Below are 13,368 nucleotides of genomic sequence, written 5' to 3'. Positions count from 1 at the left end.
AGCTCAACCTCTGTGTCTACCTAATCTTGCTTCCTTCATTCCCCAACAGGTGTTAATCTAGAGGACTCCCCCCAGTAAACCTCACCCACATCATGGTTTTGCCAAGAACTCATCTTATGACAAGTATTTAAACACTTTTTGAGATTAGCTGTGTGGAATGTTGTCTGTTGCTCAATTTCAGAGAGCTTCAACGTGGTGATGATGGTGGTATGGAATGATGCAGTGTTAAATGACCTTTCCATTTCAAGGACAGCAGGGATTGATGCAAATTTGACAGTAGAACAGCAAATTTCAAAGAATACTAGTGCTCGACCTGAGTTATGGAATTCTGGAAAGTATGAGGTTGGATACAGATAAAAGTGCTGCAACCACTAATGAAAGAACTCTTATTAGCAAGGATGGCTACATGCGGATGAAAGTAGTTAATTGGCTTGGCAAAGCGGGTGAGCTCAAACAGGATAAATCAATTTCTCTGAGCTTCTGGTAAGGGTAGCAAAGAGTCAATGGTCTCATCTTTATCCTTCCTAAAAATCTCACATTTGAGTGACTCCAGCACAATCCACTTAACAAGAGTTGGTCTTTCTTCCAGGAATGAACCTTGAACTTATGCAGAACTATCTACTTGCCTCATCTGCCAATCCATAATTACTTATGAACTAGCCCCACATCTTAACCTTTGTCTAGAAACCAAGGTATTTTCTTTTTCAAAATTTTAGGAGTTCCCTTTTTAAACTTCTTTCATTCCAGTTTTATTTTCTCCAACAACTGTTCTTAGGCTTTATTCAGATCTCCTTAGACAAGTAGAATCCATTGTGCTTATTTGCATTGAGGACTTTATTAATATACTTAATAAGTTTTAAGACCATAAGGCATATCAGCTTGTTGGGTAATTTGTCCATAGCAACTGTGGGCTGTAGCCCCCAAAATATTCTTTTTCCCCTTTGACCAGCAAACCCCAGGGGCTTTCTAAGAGGACATTCCACTTGGAAGTCCTGTCCCCAGTCTACTCAAGTCAGTAAACACCACCTAAAAAGAACACAAGCTTTTTATTTTTTCTTAGATACAGTGTTCAGTTTGGATGATGAGAATAAGCTAGCTAGCTCTACCATTTATTGCAATGAATTCCAATGAAGGAAGAGGCTAAGTAGGATCTAGACTCTTTTGGTCTATTAACATTTAGCTTATCAAATCCACAGCCTGTACTTCTGGAGCAGGCATCCCCAATAAGGCCAAACGTGATAACTGTTGAAGATGGCAAATATGGACGATTAAACACATACATACAGTCCGATCTGCTGTTGCTGCCTCCGTACGCTCTCTAAAACCCCGTGTTTGGTCAGAGCTAGGAGCAGCATCACAGTGCTGGTTCATCTTTGCTCCACCGTTCCTCTGTTTCTGCTTCACTGCTTTCGAGGGAGAACAGGTTCAGATCTCCTGGGAGCTGGTGGAGTCCATTCCCTTGGCAGCTTGCTGGGCTAACCAGTACTTATATCTTTTGGTTTTGGGCCTCTCAAAGTTCACCACAGACATAGGTACCCTCACAGTGTCAAGTCCATTTACCTGCACACAGAACAACAGGAATGCTTCAATCAGCTGGGCAAATAGGGCTACCACCACCCAACCCCAGCTTTCTACCCAATCAGAGAAAGGAGACCGTATGTGGAACACTCACCGTCACCTCGCACCAGTACTCACCCCTCTGGGTGATGGGCTCTTCGGGCAACTTTAGTGCATGTGGGGCAACCACAACGCCAAGCTGCAAACAAATCAATAGCCAAAAGGAGCTCTGCTTACGTGGCTGCCACTCCGGGCAGTCTCAAGAGGATTCTAGACTTCCCTGTAGAGGGGTAAGTAAAACTGGGGAGTCTACCCTGGCTGACCCCACGGAAAGGCACAAACCTCCACGAAAAGCGGCAGGGAAACCCAGTCCTGATTTCTCAGGGAGGTGGTTTCACAAAGAGAAACAGGGTTTGAGATCAAAATCTCTTCATCCACATAAGTAAAAATTCTCCAGTGTCACAATTCCCCAGCTTTTCCTATCTAGAGAAAATAAATGTTCCCATCTTCTCCTATCAGTTTTCAATTTCTTTGTGACCATCCTTAGTCATTTCCCTCCCACATTCCTGCAAACCAATCAAGAACACTTTCCCTAAGATGGACAGCCACATGTAAATTAGTGAAGTTAGAAGACATCCTCACACCATACACAAAATTAAACTCAAAATGGCGTACCAATGATTTCCTAGGTTAGTCACCCAAGGCAACAGAAGTAAAAGCAAAAGTAAACAGTGATACCTAACCAAACTTACAAGCTTTTGCACAGCAAAGGAAACCATAAACAAAACAAAAAGACAACCTACAGATTGGGAGAAAATATTTGCAAATGATGCCACTGACAAGGGCTTAATTTCCAAAATATACTAACAACTCATATACAACTCCACAACAAAAAAGCCAACCCAACTGGACTTCCCTGGTGGTCCAGTGGTTAAGAATCTTGTCTGCCAATGCAGGGGCCATGAGTTGAATCCCTGAGGATTTCACATGCTGTGGGGCAACTAAGCCCATGCACACTAGAGGCCGTGCTCTGAAACGAGAGGCCCCCACAGTGAGAAGACTGTGCACTGCAACTAGAGAGTAGCTCCTGTTCACTGTAACTAGAAAAGGCCTGGGCGCAGCAATGAAGATCAAGTCAGCTAAAAATAATAAAAATTGAAAGAAAAAAAAAAAGCCAACCCCATCAAAAAATGGGCAGATGACCTAAACAGACACTTCTCCAGAGAAGACATACAATGGCCAACAAACACATGAAAAGATGCTCATCATTGCTAATGATTAGAGAAATGCAAATCAAAAGTAAATGAGGTACCATCTCACACCGGTCAGGACAGCCATCATTAAAAAGTCTACATGGACCTCCCGGGTAGTCCAGTGGTAAAGAATTCACCTGCCAATGCGGGGGACATGGGTTCAGTGCCCTAGTCTGAGAAGATCTCACATGTCGAGAGGCAACTGGAGCTTGCAACCTGCAACTACAGAGTCCACACGCCACAACCACTGAAGCCCATGATCCTCAATAAAAGTCACTGCAATGAGAAGCCCATGTACTGCAAGTACAGAGTAGCCCCAACTCACCACAACTAGAAAAAGCCCCCATGAAGCAACGAAGGCTAGTGTATCCAAAAGTGAACAAAAGTCTACAGATAACAAGTGCTGGAGAGGGTGTGGAGAAAAGGGAATCCTCTTACACTCCTGCTGAGAATGTAAACTGGTGCAGCCAGTATGGAAAACAATATGGAGCTTCCTCAAAAAAATAAAACTAGAGTTGCCATATGATCCAGCAACACCATTGCTAGGTATGCACTTAGTCACTCAGTTGTGCTGGACTCTTTGTGACACCAGGAACTGCATGCAGCCCACCAGGCTCCTCTGTCCGTGGGGATTCTCCAGTCAAGAATACTGGAGTGGGTTGCCATGCCCTCCTCCAGGGGATCTTTGCAACTCAGGGTTCAAACCTAGGTCTCCTGCATCACAGGCCAATTCTTTACCATCTGAGACACCAGGGAAGCCCATTCCTGGGTTTATATCTGGACAAAACTGTAATTCAAAAAGATATACGTGGGACTTCCCTGGTGGTCCAATGGTTAAGAATCTGCCTGCCAATGCAGCGGGCATGGGTTGGATCCCTGGTCCGGGAAGATCCCCCATGTTGCAGAGCAACTAAGCCCCTGTGCCACAGCTACTGAAGCCCCCACACCTAGAGTCCATGCTCTGCAACAAGAGAAGCCACCACAGTGAGAAGCCTGCACACCACAACAGAGAGTAGCCCATGCTCGCTGCAACCAGAGGAAGCCTGCGTGAAGTGACAAAAGACCCATCGCAGTCAAGACATGCAAACAACCTAAATGTCCATCAACACATGAGTGGATAAAGAAACTGTCGTACATATATACAATGGAATACTACTCACCCATAAAAAAAGAATGAAATCATGTCATCTGCAGTAACAGGGGTGGACCTAGATTACCATACTAAGTGAACTAAGTCAGAAAGATAAATACCATATGCTGTCACTTATATGTGGAATCTAAAATGTGACACAAATGATCTATGAAACAGAAACAGATTCACAAACATAGAGAACAGACTTCTGACTGCCAAGGAGGAGGGTGCATTGATTTACATATAGCTGTCCAACTTAGGGAAAGCATTCCTGACTGGCTTGCACAGCTGTGGGAGGGAAATGACTTGTGGCTGCCAGATTGGGGAGGGATGGATTGAAAGTCTGGGATTAGCAGACTATATATTACGACTATACAGGATGGATAAGCAGCAAGTTCCTACTGTATACAACAGGGAACTATATTCAATATCCCGCGACAAACCATAACAGAATACGAAAAAGGATACATATATATAAAACAATCATTTTGCTGTATAGTAGAAATTAACATGTTTTAAATCAACTATAATTAAAAAAAAAAAAGTTTTCCCTAACTTCAACTGGATGATCACACCCTTTCCTAACAGAGGGATCAATCCTGGAGTAGCTGCTTCTTCCCAGGGGTAGCTTCCATCTTAGGGGTATAGTGGTGTTTGGGAGTACTCACATTTCTGAGAAAGTGGCGGGCAACTATTTCAGGGTTTAGCTCCCATTTGACATTGTTCTTCATTCCTACCTCCAGGTGACAACTCCTCAGAAATTTCACTGTCTGAGAGGAATTATAAACAGAGGATAGGTTAGAGTTGGAATCAAGGAGAGGAAACATGTTAGCAAGAGGCCAAGAGGCATAAAGTCTGAGAGTTCAGGCAAAGCACGATTCCTGCCTCATAGCCAACAGAGGTGAGATGATGAATACGAAAGATAAAAATTCCTATTGTCTCAAGACTGACATTATGGAAAGATGTTTTAACAATGCTCTGGAGGGGAATGCTGCCTATACTTGGCTATTTCTAAGCAAGGAGACACAGGCCATGTCAAAGTTAGGCTCATCGACTGTTCGTCTCAGGATGGAAACTTTTATAGACTGTTTTAACCCAATATTCTGGCCCTTTAATCCTACCACTACACCATTAATGATTCCTCCTTGCTTACAGAATGAAGTATAAATTCATTAGCTGAGGATTAAAGATGTTTTATAAATCATGCCCACCCCACTTTCCGGTCATGTATTTCCTAATATACTATTGTCCTCTGCTTTAACTAGTCTGGTCTACTTTCTATTTTAAAACATGCTTTAACTGAGCTTTCACTTCACACCTGACATAATGGCGATCATCAAAAGAAAACAAATAACAAATGCTGGCAAGGATGTGGAGAAGAGGGAATCCTTGTACACTGTTGGTGGGAATTTAAATTTGTGCACCCACTGTGGAAAACAGTAGAGCAGTTTCTCAAAAAACTAAAAATATTAAAACTACCATATTATCCAGAAATTAAACTCCTGGGTACATTATGTCCAACCCCCCCTCCCAAACACTAATTCAAGAAGATACACGCACCCCAATGTTTATAGCCATGTTATGGACGCAACCTAAGTGTCTATTATGAATGGATAAAGATATGGTATATGCAAACACACACACTCAAACACAGACACAATGGAATACTATGCAGCCATTTAAAAGAACAAAATTTTGCCATTTGCGGCAATAAGGATGGGCTTGGAGGGCATTATGCTAGGTGAAATAAGTCAGAAAAATATGGTATGATATCACTTATATATCTGGAATCTAAAAAATACAAATCAGTGAATATAATGAGGAAAAAACATGCACACAGATATAGAGTGTAGATAGGTTATAAGGATGTACTGTACAGCATGGGGAATATACCCAATATTTTGTAATAAGTATAAATGAAGTGTAACCTTAAAACATGCCTTAATTATCTATTGAGACTTTGTCTCCCTTAATACCTTTCCTACCTTCCTGGTCTATCCAAAGTCTCTTAATCCCACAAGGCCTAATTCAATCCCATCTGAAAAAAATCCCTCCTCAATCACCCTGTTTCAGTCCACGTCACTCATAATTTGTTGTCTTGAGTTTATGTATCACTTTCTCTTGTGTCTGTGTTCTCTCCAGCCTGTGTGTAAACATCCCTGAAGGCAGAGTCCTCATCTCACATTTTTCCATGGGTCCCCTGGTGCCCAGGTTGGGGCCTCCCAATAAGCTCTCAATAAGCTAGAGCACTTAACTCAACGTGTGAGGATCTCCTAGGAGGTCTTAAAATTAATATCAGTTACAGTAGCCACAATACTTCCCCTTGCCCCTACCTTGTGCCCGAAATCAAGAGACCTCAAGGAAATCAACAAGCCTTTTAAGGGAGAGGTTGGTGACTTCTGTAGGTGACCAATAAAGATTTTCTATGTTTCTACTCACCGCCTCACCTGCCTTGGTCTGGATCTTGTCTAGTTTTCCTTCTTGTCTCAGCTAGAAAAGAAAGTTACAGATTGAAAAAGAGAAAAGAGTCCATGGTAACTGACAACAAAGTCTTACTATGCTGGGCATCGTATAGGCTTCTGAATTCCTCTTCTTCTAGTCCCTACCTCATTTTCAAAATAAATATCAAAGGGAAAGAAGTTGTCAGAAGCAATGTTCAGGTTTTAATATCTTTTGAGTCCCTCTGCTTTCTTTTTGGGCTCACCAGTTTCTCCTCTTCAAACAGCTTCTTGTTTTCAGGAGATGCATACACAGCCAGTCCTTCAGGAAGTAGTCGATTACGGCCCACAGATTTTTTCACCGAGACCAGGTCACCTCGGACTCCAAGTTCTGCCAACAGAGAACAGAGGCACAGGATCAGAATTATCTAGCAGTGCCTAAACAGGAGATGATCAAAGAAAAAGAGACCTCTTATTCTCTCTCAGTGCTTATTCCTCCCAGAAGAAATATTAGTACTCACTATGAACACCACGATTTCTAATTCATTTCTTTAGGGCCTGATTGAGAAACTCAATATTCCATGTAGAAAGTGAAGCACTGTCCCATTACGGAGATTTCAGTATGTGGTGCCTACTGTCAGGCCTTTCTCCCCACACACTGTAAAAGATGCTGTGCTAAGCGGCTTCAGTCTTGTCCAACTCTTGGCGACCATGTGGACCGTAGCCCGCCAGGCTCCTCTCTCCATGGGGAGAATAGTAGAGCGGGTTGCCATGTCCTTCACCAGGGGATCTTCCCGATCCAGGGATCAAACCAGTGTCTCTTAAGTCTCCTGCATTGGCAGGCGGGTTCCTTACCACTAGCGCCACCTGGGAAGCCCAGGCATAGGGAAAGTCAAAATGAGGCCTTCCAAGGCTCTGGAACATAAACTTAGATGATGCTGCATTCATATTCTAATTTTCTATGTAGGAAATCAATGTCACAATCACTTTTCACCGCTGATGCTTTTCAGACAGCTGATCATTCCCCCAACGGAGTGAAAGGGCAGAAAAAAGTTGATGCCGAACAGAACCAGGCTGAGTGAAGTACCTCTCCCCGGGCCTTACCGTCCACCGACTGGGTGAGGATGAGCTCCAGGCTATCTTTGGGCCGGTGTTTCGTATCTTCCACGAGCTTGTAGACGCGGTGTCGCCGGTGCAGGCGCGGTTTCCGGCCTTCTCCCGCTAGCGGCACCTTCCACCAGCGCTCTACGATGACCGTGCCCTGGCGGCCGGGGGAGCGAGGGTGAGAGATTATTCGAGAAGCCTCCTCCACTGGCCGCCGGCACCTCAAGGAGAGCCCACCACCCTCAATTTGGGGCCCACCCGGTCTCAGCGCGCTTCTCAAAACAAGCCTCGGCCATAACTAGCTCCACCAGAGGCAAGGAGCCCCAGAACTCAGACCCGGCCCTCACCCGACTGAGAGACAGGCTGAAGTCGCGCTCCGAGCCGGGGGTGCTCCCTGAAGGTGTTGGTCGGAGGAGCTCCCGGACCCCTCCTCGCAGCAGCCGCTCAGCGAACACCCGCAGCCGAATTCCCCGCGGGACCGCGAAAGCGGCTGCCGCCATGTTCTCGGGCGCAGAGGAAGGACCGCAAGGCGCAGGCGGCAGGAAAGGCCCCACGGGCTGCCCGCGGCGCGCCTGAGCCGGCGCGGCTCTGCGCGCTGAGCTTCAAGGAAAGCCTGGCGCGGATTGAGCTGCGATTTGGATGTCTGGACCAGAGATCTGGCTGGGATGAGTGCTCCACGATTCAGCATTTCCGTCACTCCCCTTTCCCAATTTCTTCTCGGGGAAGGATACCCATAGCTATTGACAGATAGTGGAATGACTGTTAGGTGTACTGACACCGGGAAAGACACGCTGTCTCTCCCTTGGCTTCACTCGTCTTTGTTAGTGTCTTTATTATTGAGGGCTTTTTATTTAGCTCCAGTCGCTCTCTGAGATCGCTTCCAGTTCTGACGTTCTGTGATAGCTAGATGCTGAGAGGAGAGGGTACTGCTCTCCCTTTCCTTCCTTCAAATCTATCTAAAAGTGGTGGAAGGATGGAATCCTCTGGAAAACTGCCCACCTCAGGATCTCCTCTTAATCGTTACACTACAGTATTTAGTCCTCCTATCCTGGAATAAGATACTATCTTCCTTCAGGATTACTGCAATAGTCTTTTAACAAGTATTTAAAGAAGTGTAAATCACGATGGAGACAGTTCCCTCTGTGGAGGGTCTCAGTATTGGGGAGTAAACCACATAAGTGGAATGAATAGGGCCTGTTTGGCATAAGAGGTTTATGGAAATATGCCCTAAGCATCATGTTATACGACCTATAAACAGCCTTTGCCCAGTAGTCCCTCGTAATCACACTTTCTTTAGGTAGCTTCCAGGACACCGATTTACTTTTCTCCTTCCGGTCTCAACATGCTCCCAGAAACAAGCGGGGAGCTTCACTCATTTTCTTCAGTCTCCTTTGCTGATTTCTTCTTTATTCTTCATCTCTTAGAGTGCCTCCAGGACTCAGTCTTGGGATCTTTACTCTTCTCATATGCCAATGATTTCAAATTTCTGTCTTTACCCTAGACTTCTAAACTCCACACATGACTATCCAGCTGCTTACTTCATCTTCCCCTTACACATCTGTGGACAATTCAGTTAAGCTCCAAACTAAACCCATCTCTATCCTCTGCCCCATACTGCCTCACCTGCAGCCTTTCTCCTCTCAGTCGATGGTAACTCCATTCTTTCAGTTCTTGGACTCACCTTCTCTCCTACTTCAGGAAATCCTGTGGGTGCTACCTTTATACTATTTCCAGAATCCAACCACATCCCATCACCTCCAGCTCTCCACCATGGTATAAGATACTGTCTTTCTCCAGGATTACAGCGATAGTCTCCTAACAAATATCCTTTAGAGCTCTACAGTTTATTTGCAATATACCCATCAGAATCTTTTGAAAGACATGTTAGATCATGTCTCATCTGTCCAAAACCTGCAAAGACTTCCCCCTTTAGTCAAAGAAAAGGCCATACAATGGTCTACAAGGCCCTGTATGACCCAGTCCCATTAGCTCTCTTCTTCTTCTACCCCCCTATAGTTTACAGGGCTTCCCAGGTAGTAAAATTTCTCAGATTAAAAAAAAATCTTTTTGAGAAACTTACCACAAAAATCTCTTTCCAGTTTCTGTTGAAAATCATATGATCTGGTCTGCATTCCTGCATGGAAACTTGGAGCTGAGCTGTGTCACCACCGCACCCCGCCCCCCCTCTTTTTTTAAAGAGTGTGTGAGCTTTTCCTTTTGCTATAGTCCCACCCAGCAGCTCCACTAATTTCCCCTAGCTGTCCAGGCCCCTGGAGGCATTGAGTTTGCAGTTCCTACCCCATAAGGCACTGAGAAAGTTCAACAACATGTAGAACCATTGGGTTATTAAAGGTAGGGATAATAAAAATATTGAACTGATAGGAACAGGGAACTAACCAATCAAGTCAGATACTGGATCAGGGCCTTAGAAGCCTCCTGCAGTGTCAGACCCCAATCTGTTACTGAAGTGTGTTTTTGCCACATGCACATGCCAGAGGGAAGCCCACGTTTTGTGAGCACAAGTGGTCAGCCAGGGGTGTTTACCAACCATACAGAAACAAACAGTATTTTAATTTCTGGTACAGCCGTGAAGTCCATACTAGTTGAACAAGAGCTATGGGGGCTACCTAAGCGGGTAGGGTGGGGTAGGGAGCAGCAGAGAGGAGTCCTGAAGTGACTGAAGGGCTGAGCCTTTGTCCACGTCACAGTGCTCACCGTGTCACAATGGTCCCAGTGGCCTGAACCCCTGCCGCCAGCCCCTGAACCTCACTTTGCCGCGGGGAGGCACTGAACTAAGAAACTGCCTTGTTACAGGTCACGCCCCTCTTTCTACTCCCTTTCTTATATCAAGAGGGGAAAAACACGGAACTACCTCTACCCGTTCTGGTCACCATACGCCTATTACCTTTACTGTTACAAGTACCGGATCACCCTCCGGGAGAAGATGCTGCCTTGCTGTAGAAGGTACTTGTTTTAATCTCTACCTGTAGTTGTTTATATAAACTGTAAAGAAAAATAAAAGAATTTGAAAGGACTCCCTAAGTGGCAAAAGATAATACCAAAATAGGGTGAAAGGCTGGCATGAAACTTTGTAAACCTTTCTATCTGGCTGGCCTGGGGAAATGGAAATAGATAGGCTGGTTCATGTAAGATACAGAAGACAGTGCCAGAGCTTGGCTCAGTGTACCTGGAAGGTAAGTCTCTCCTCATCTCAGACTCAGAGATCAACTAATGTGGGCCTCTATTTCCTCATCAGCATCACCACTTATAAGGAAGAGGAGGACTTGACACTCCGGCCCCGTTGCTGTCTTCAGTGCTCCTGAGTCCCTGGTAGGTCTTCAGGGGGGCAGACGCACCCAGCAGGGTGATCAGGACCAGCTCAAGGAATTATATTCGGTAAGTGGACTGGGAGCTGCTGCTGGGACATGGCAGCCCACTGCTTGCTGTAATATGATATCTTGCAAAGGGACATGAACTAGTTGGAAAATAAATCATAGAAAGCTGTGAGCTCCTGTGTAAAAGTGACTTGCTTTTATAGACAAGGATTCTGGTCCAGAGAACTTAAGGCAGGGTCCTAGAGCTGGTGTTGAAAAGCAGGGTGGGAAAAGAGGAATTGAAAACAAAGATAAGACTATGTTAAGACATAAAGCTGTAGTCTGGGACATAAAGCTGTTTAGATGCTAAGTGTTGGGTCTAGAATCCAGAACTCCTGCACTTGCCTTTGTGTCATCATGCCTAGGTATGAGCTATGCATTTTTAGATAAGAAGTGGCAGAATTTAGAGAAAACATATATGATGGGAAAAAGTAGAAGAGTATTATTAGTGAGACAGTAAACAGCACAGCTTTGTTTAAAGAATAAGCTGTTTGATGTAAATAAAAGTTTCTGAACCATTAGTGCACCCCTGAGTGAAGTCAGCAGGTAGTATTGACTCCAGATTCCAAATATTTACCAAGGAAAACTCCATGGTAGGGACAGTTAGGTCCTAGGACTAAGAGATATTGAGTAAGGCCTGGCTCCACTTTACTGAGGCTCTCCATCAGCCCCATTCTTGCTTCCACAGACACACCCAAACAGGTCTGAGATCTGATTTGAGGGTTAGGTGAGCACAGAAACAGTAGGCTGTTATTCTCACTTTTACTCCTTTTCTAGGCTGGGAACCTGACGGTGCTGTCTACTGACCCCCTGCTTCACAAGGACCCGGTGCAGTTAGACTTCCACTTCCGCCTCACCCCCCAGACCTCTGCCCACTGGCACGGCCTTCTATGTGACCATAGGCTCTTCCTGGACATCCCGTATCGGGCCTTGGATCAAGGCAGCCGGGAAAGGTGACTGAGCCTGGATGGGGGGAGGGAGAGGTGAGGGAAGAGGTAAGGTTTTCACTCTGATGTCACAATCAGGTTAACGGGCATGCTAGCCAGTGAGGGCTTATTCAGGAGCTGGATACATTCAAAACACTGAACCAGCTGGTGAGCTGAGCCAGGATCTGGATTCAAGGGATAACAGCCCATAGGAGGTTGCTAAACTGATTCAGAATCACAAGGTGGAATCCATAAATAGTTGAAAGGAAGTGATCTCCAGCTGTTTGTGGCCCCTCTTCCCCAAGCCCCTTCCACAGCAGGGGTATCAGGCCATAGTGTATAAACCCTTAGCTTCAGAGAAAAACCCATCAAAACTAGTTTGGAACTTTCACTTCCTTGGGTCAGGAAACTGAGCAATAAAATATCTTCTGCTGCAAATTGGCACCTTTCTCGATTTTGAGTTTGCGAAACATGCCATTAACCATTTTCCTTCTGATCCCTAGTTTGACCGCAGCACTGGAGTATGTAGAGGAGAAGACCAATGTGGATTCCGTGTTTGTAAACTTCCAAAACAACCGGAATGACAGAGGTGGGGAATCTGCTCTATCCCTCTTGGCCCTTCGTGTTGAAGCAACTGACAGTGATTTCCCCTTTATAGGAGAACCTTCCTCACCTCACTCGAAAGGGCATGTTCAGGCAGTTCAGGGATTCAACATCCATCCCCTTCTCCCTACCAAGGAAATTAAGGCATCTAGCATTCTGTTCATTCAAGTCATAACTCTCAGGAAGGCCCTGCACACAGATTTCAGAAGCTAGACTGAAGGAGTACTGGTGAAATTACACAGAAGCCATTCAAGGGGTGTGGCTGGTAGGACAGAAAGTCTCAAATGTATTAAGCACCCATAGTGTGAAAGGGTCAGGCGAAAGGCCAGGAATATATTTAACCAGATGCAAAGTGCACATTACAGAAACCCTTGCTCCCTCAGGGAGCTTATACTCTGTTGGATATGAGAGACAGGCAAGAGTTTATTATACCATCATTTGTGTTAGGCACTTTGTAAACATCTCATTTAAATTCTGTGATCCTCATTTTACAAACATGTAAAACACTGAAGCCAGGTTAGAGTCCAGCTCTGTTTGACTCCAAAGCACATCATCCCTGCGCCTGCACCACACTGCTCCCTGCCCGGTCATTCCCCAGTGGAAGAAGCCAAATCTAGGGGAATGAGAGTATTCTAATTTTGTTCTCTTTTCACAGGTGCTCTGCTACGCGCCTTCAGCTACATGGGCTTTGAGGTGGTCAGACCAGGCCACCCAGCCCTTCCTCCCTGGGACAATGTCATCTTTATGGTGTATCCCCTTGAAAGGGATGTTGGCCACTTGCCCAGTGAACCTCCCTGAACATGCATATTCCTACTCTGTGAGGGGCTGGGAGCCTTGTTAAGTGAGAACCAAGGTTCCAGGATGTGACAAAAACACCTTCCATCTAGGAGTAAAGGGTAGTGCAATCCTCAGGTGTTTACTATTTCTTTGCAGGGGGGCGGGGGGGAGAGGGTTTGGCTGGAGTGAAAAATGAGCCTTACA

General features: G+C 45.3%; 2 protein-coding genes across 3 annotated transcripts; one reads left to right on the top strand and one right to left on the bottom strand.

Annotated features, from left to right (window-relative positions):
• Positions 1 to 1,027: 1,027 nt before the first annotated feature.
• MRPL9 (mitochondrial ribosomal protein L9) lies at positions 1,028 to 8,021 on the bottom strand. 2 transcript variants are annotated; one of them, XM_065904073.1, is made up of 7 exons: positions 7,832 to 8,021; positions 7,485 to 7,641; positions 6,647 to 6,771; positions 6,382 to 6,432; positions 4,611 to 4,712; positions 1,673 to 1,756; positions 1,028 to 1,560 (listed from the first exon to the last, which is right to left on the bottom strand). In XM_065904073.1, exons 1-7 carry the CDS (start codon positions 7,982 to 7,984, stop codon positions 1,426 to 1,428), a joined length of 807 nt encoding a protein of 268 aa, XP_065760145.1. In that variant the 5' UTR covers positions 7,985 to 8,021; the 3' UTR covers positions 1,028 to 1,425. The 2 variants fall into 2 exon arrangements, with proteins under 2 accessions (XP_065760145.1, XP_065760152.1); XM_065904080.1 differs by having other exon boundaries at positions 1,696 to 1,756.
• On the top strand, positions 7,631 to 13,185 carry OAZ3 (ornithine decarboxylase antizyme 3). Its single transcript, XM_065904094.1, is given in 6 exon segments — positions 7,631 to 7,662; positions 10,741 to 10,804; positions 10,806 to 10,880; positions 11,636 to 11,811; positions 12,288 to 12,373; positions 13,043 to 13,185. Coding segments are annotated over 6 exon segments (576 nt in total).
• The last annotated feature ends 183 nt before the right edge of the window (positions 13,186 to 13,368 follow it).

The sequence above is a fragment of the Muntiacus reevesi genome, chromosome 1, assembly GCF_963930625.1.
Source record: "Muntiacus reevesi chromosome 1, mMunRee1.1, whole genome shotgun sequence".
NCBI lineage: Eukaryota > Metazoa > Chordata > Mammalia > Artiodactyla > Cervidae > Muntiacus > Muntiacus reevesi.
Note: the sequence above shows the minus strand (reverse complement) of the source record. Positions and strands in the feature narration are given on the sequence as shown.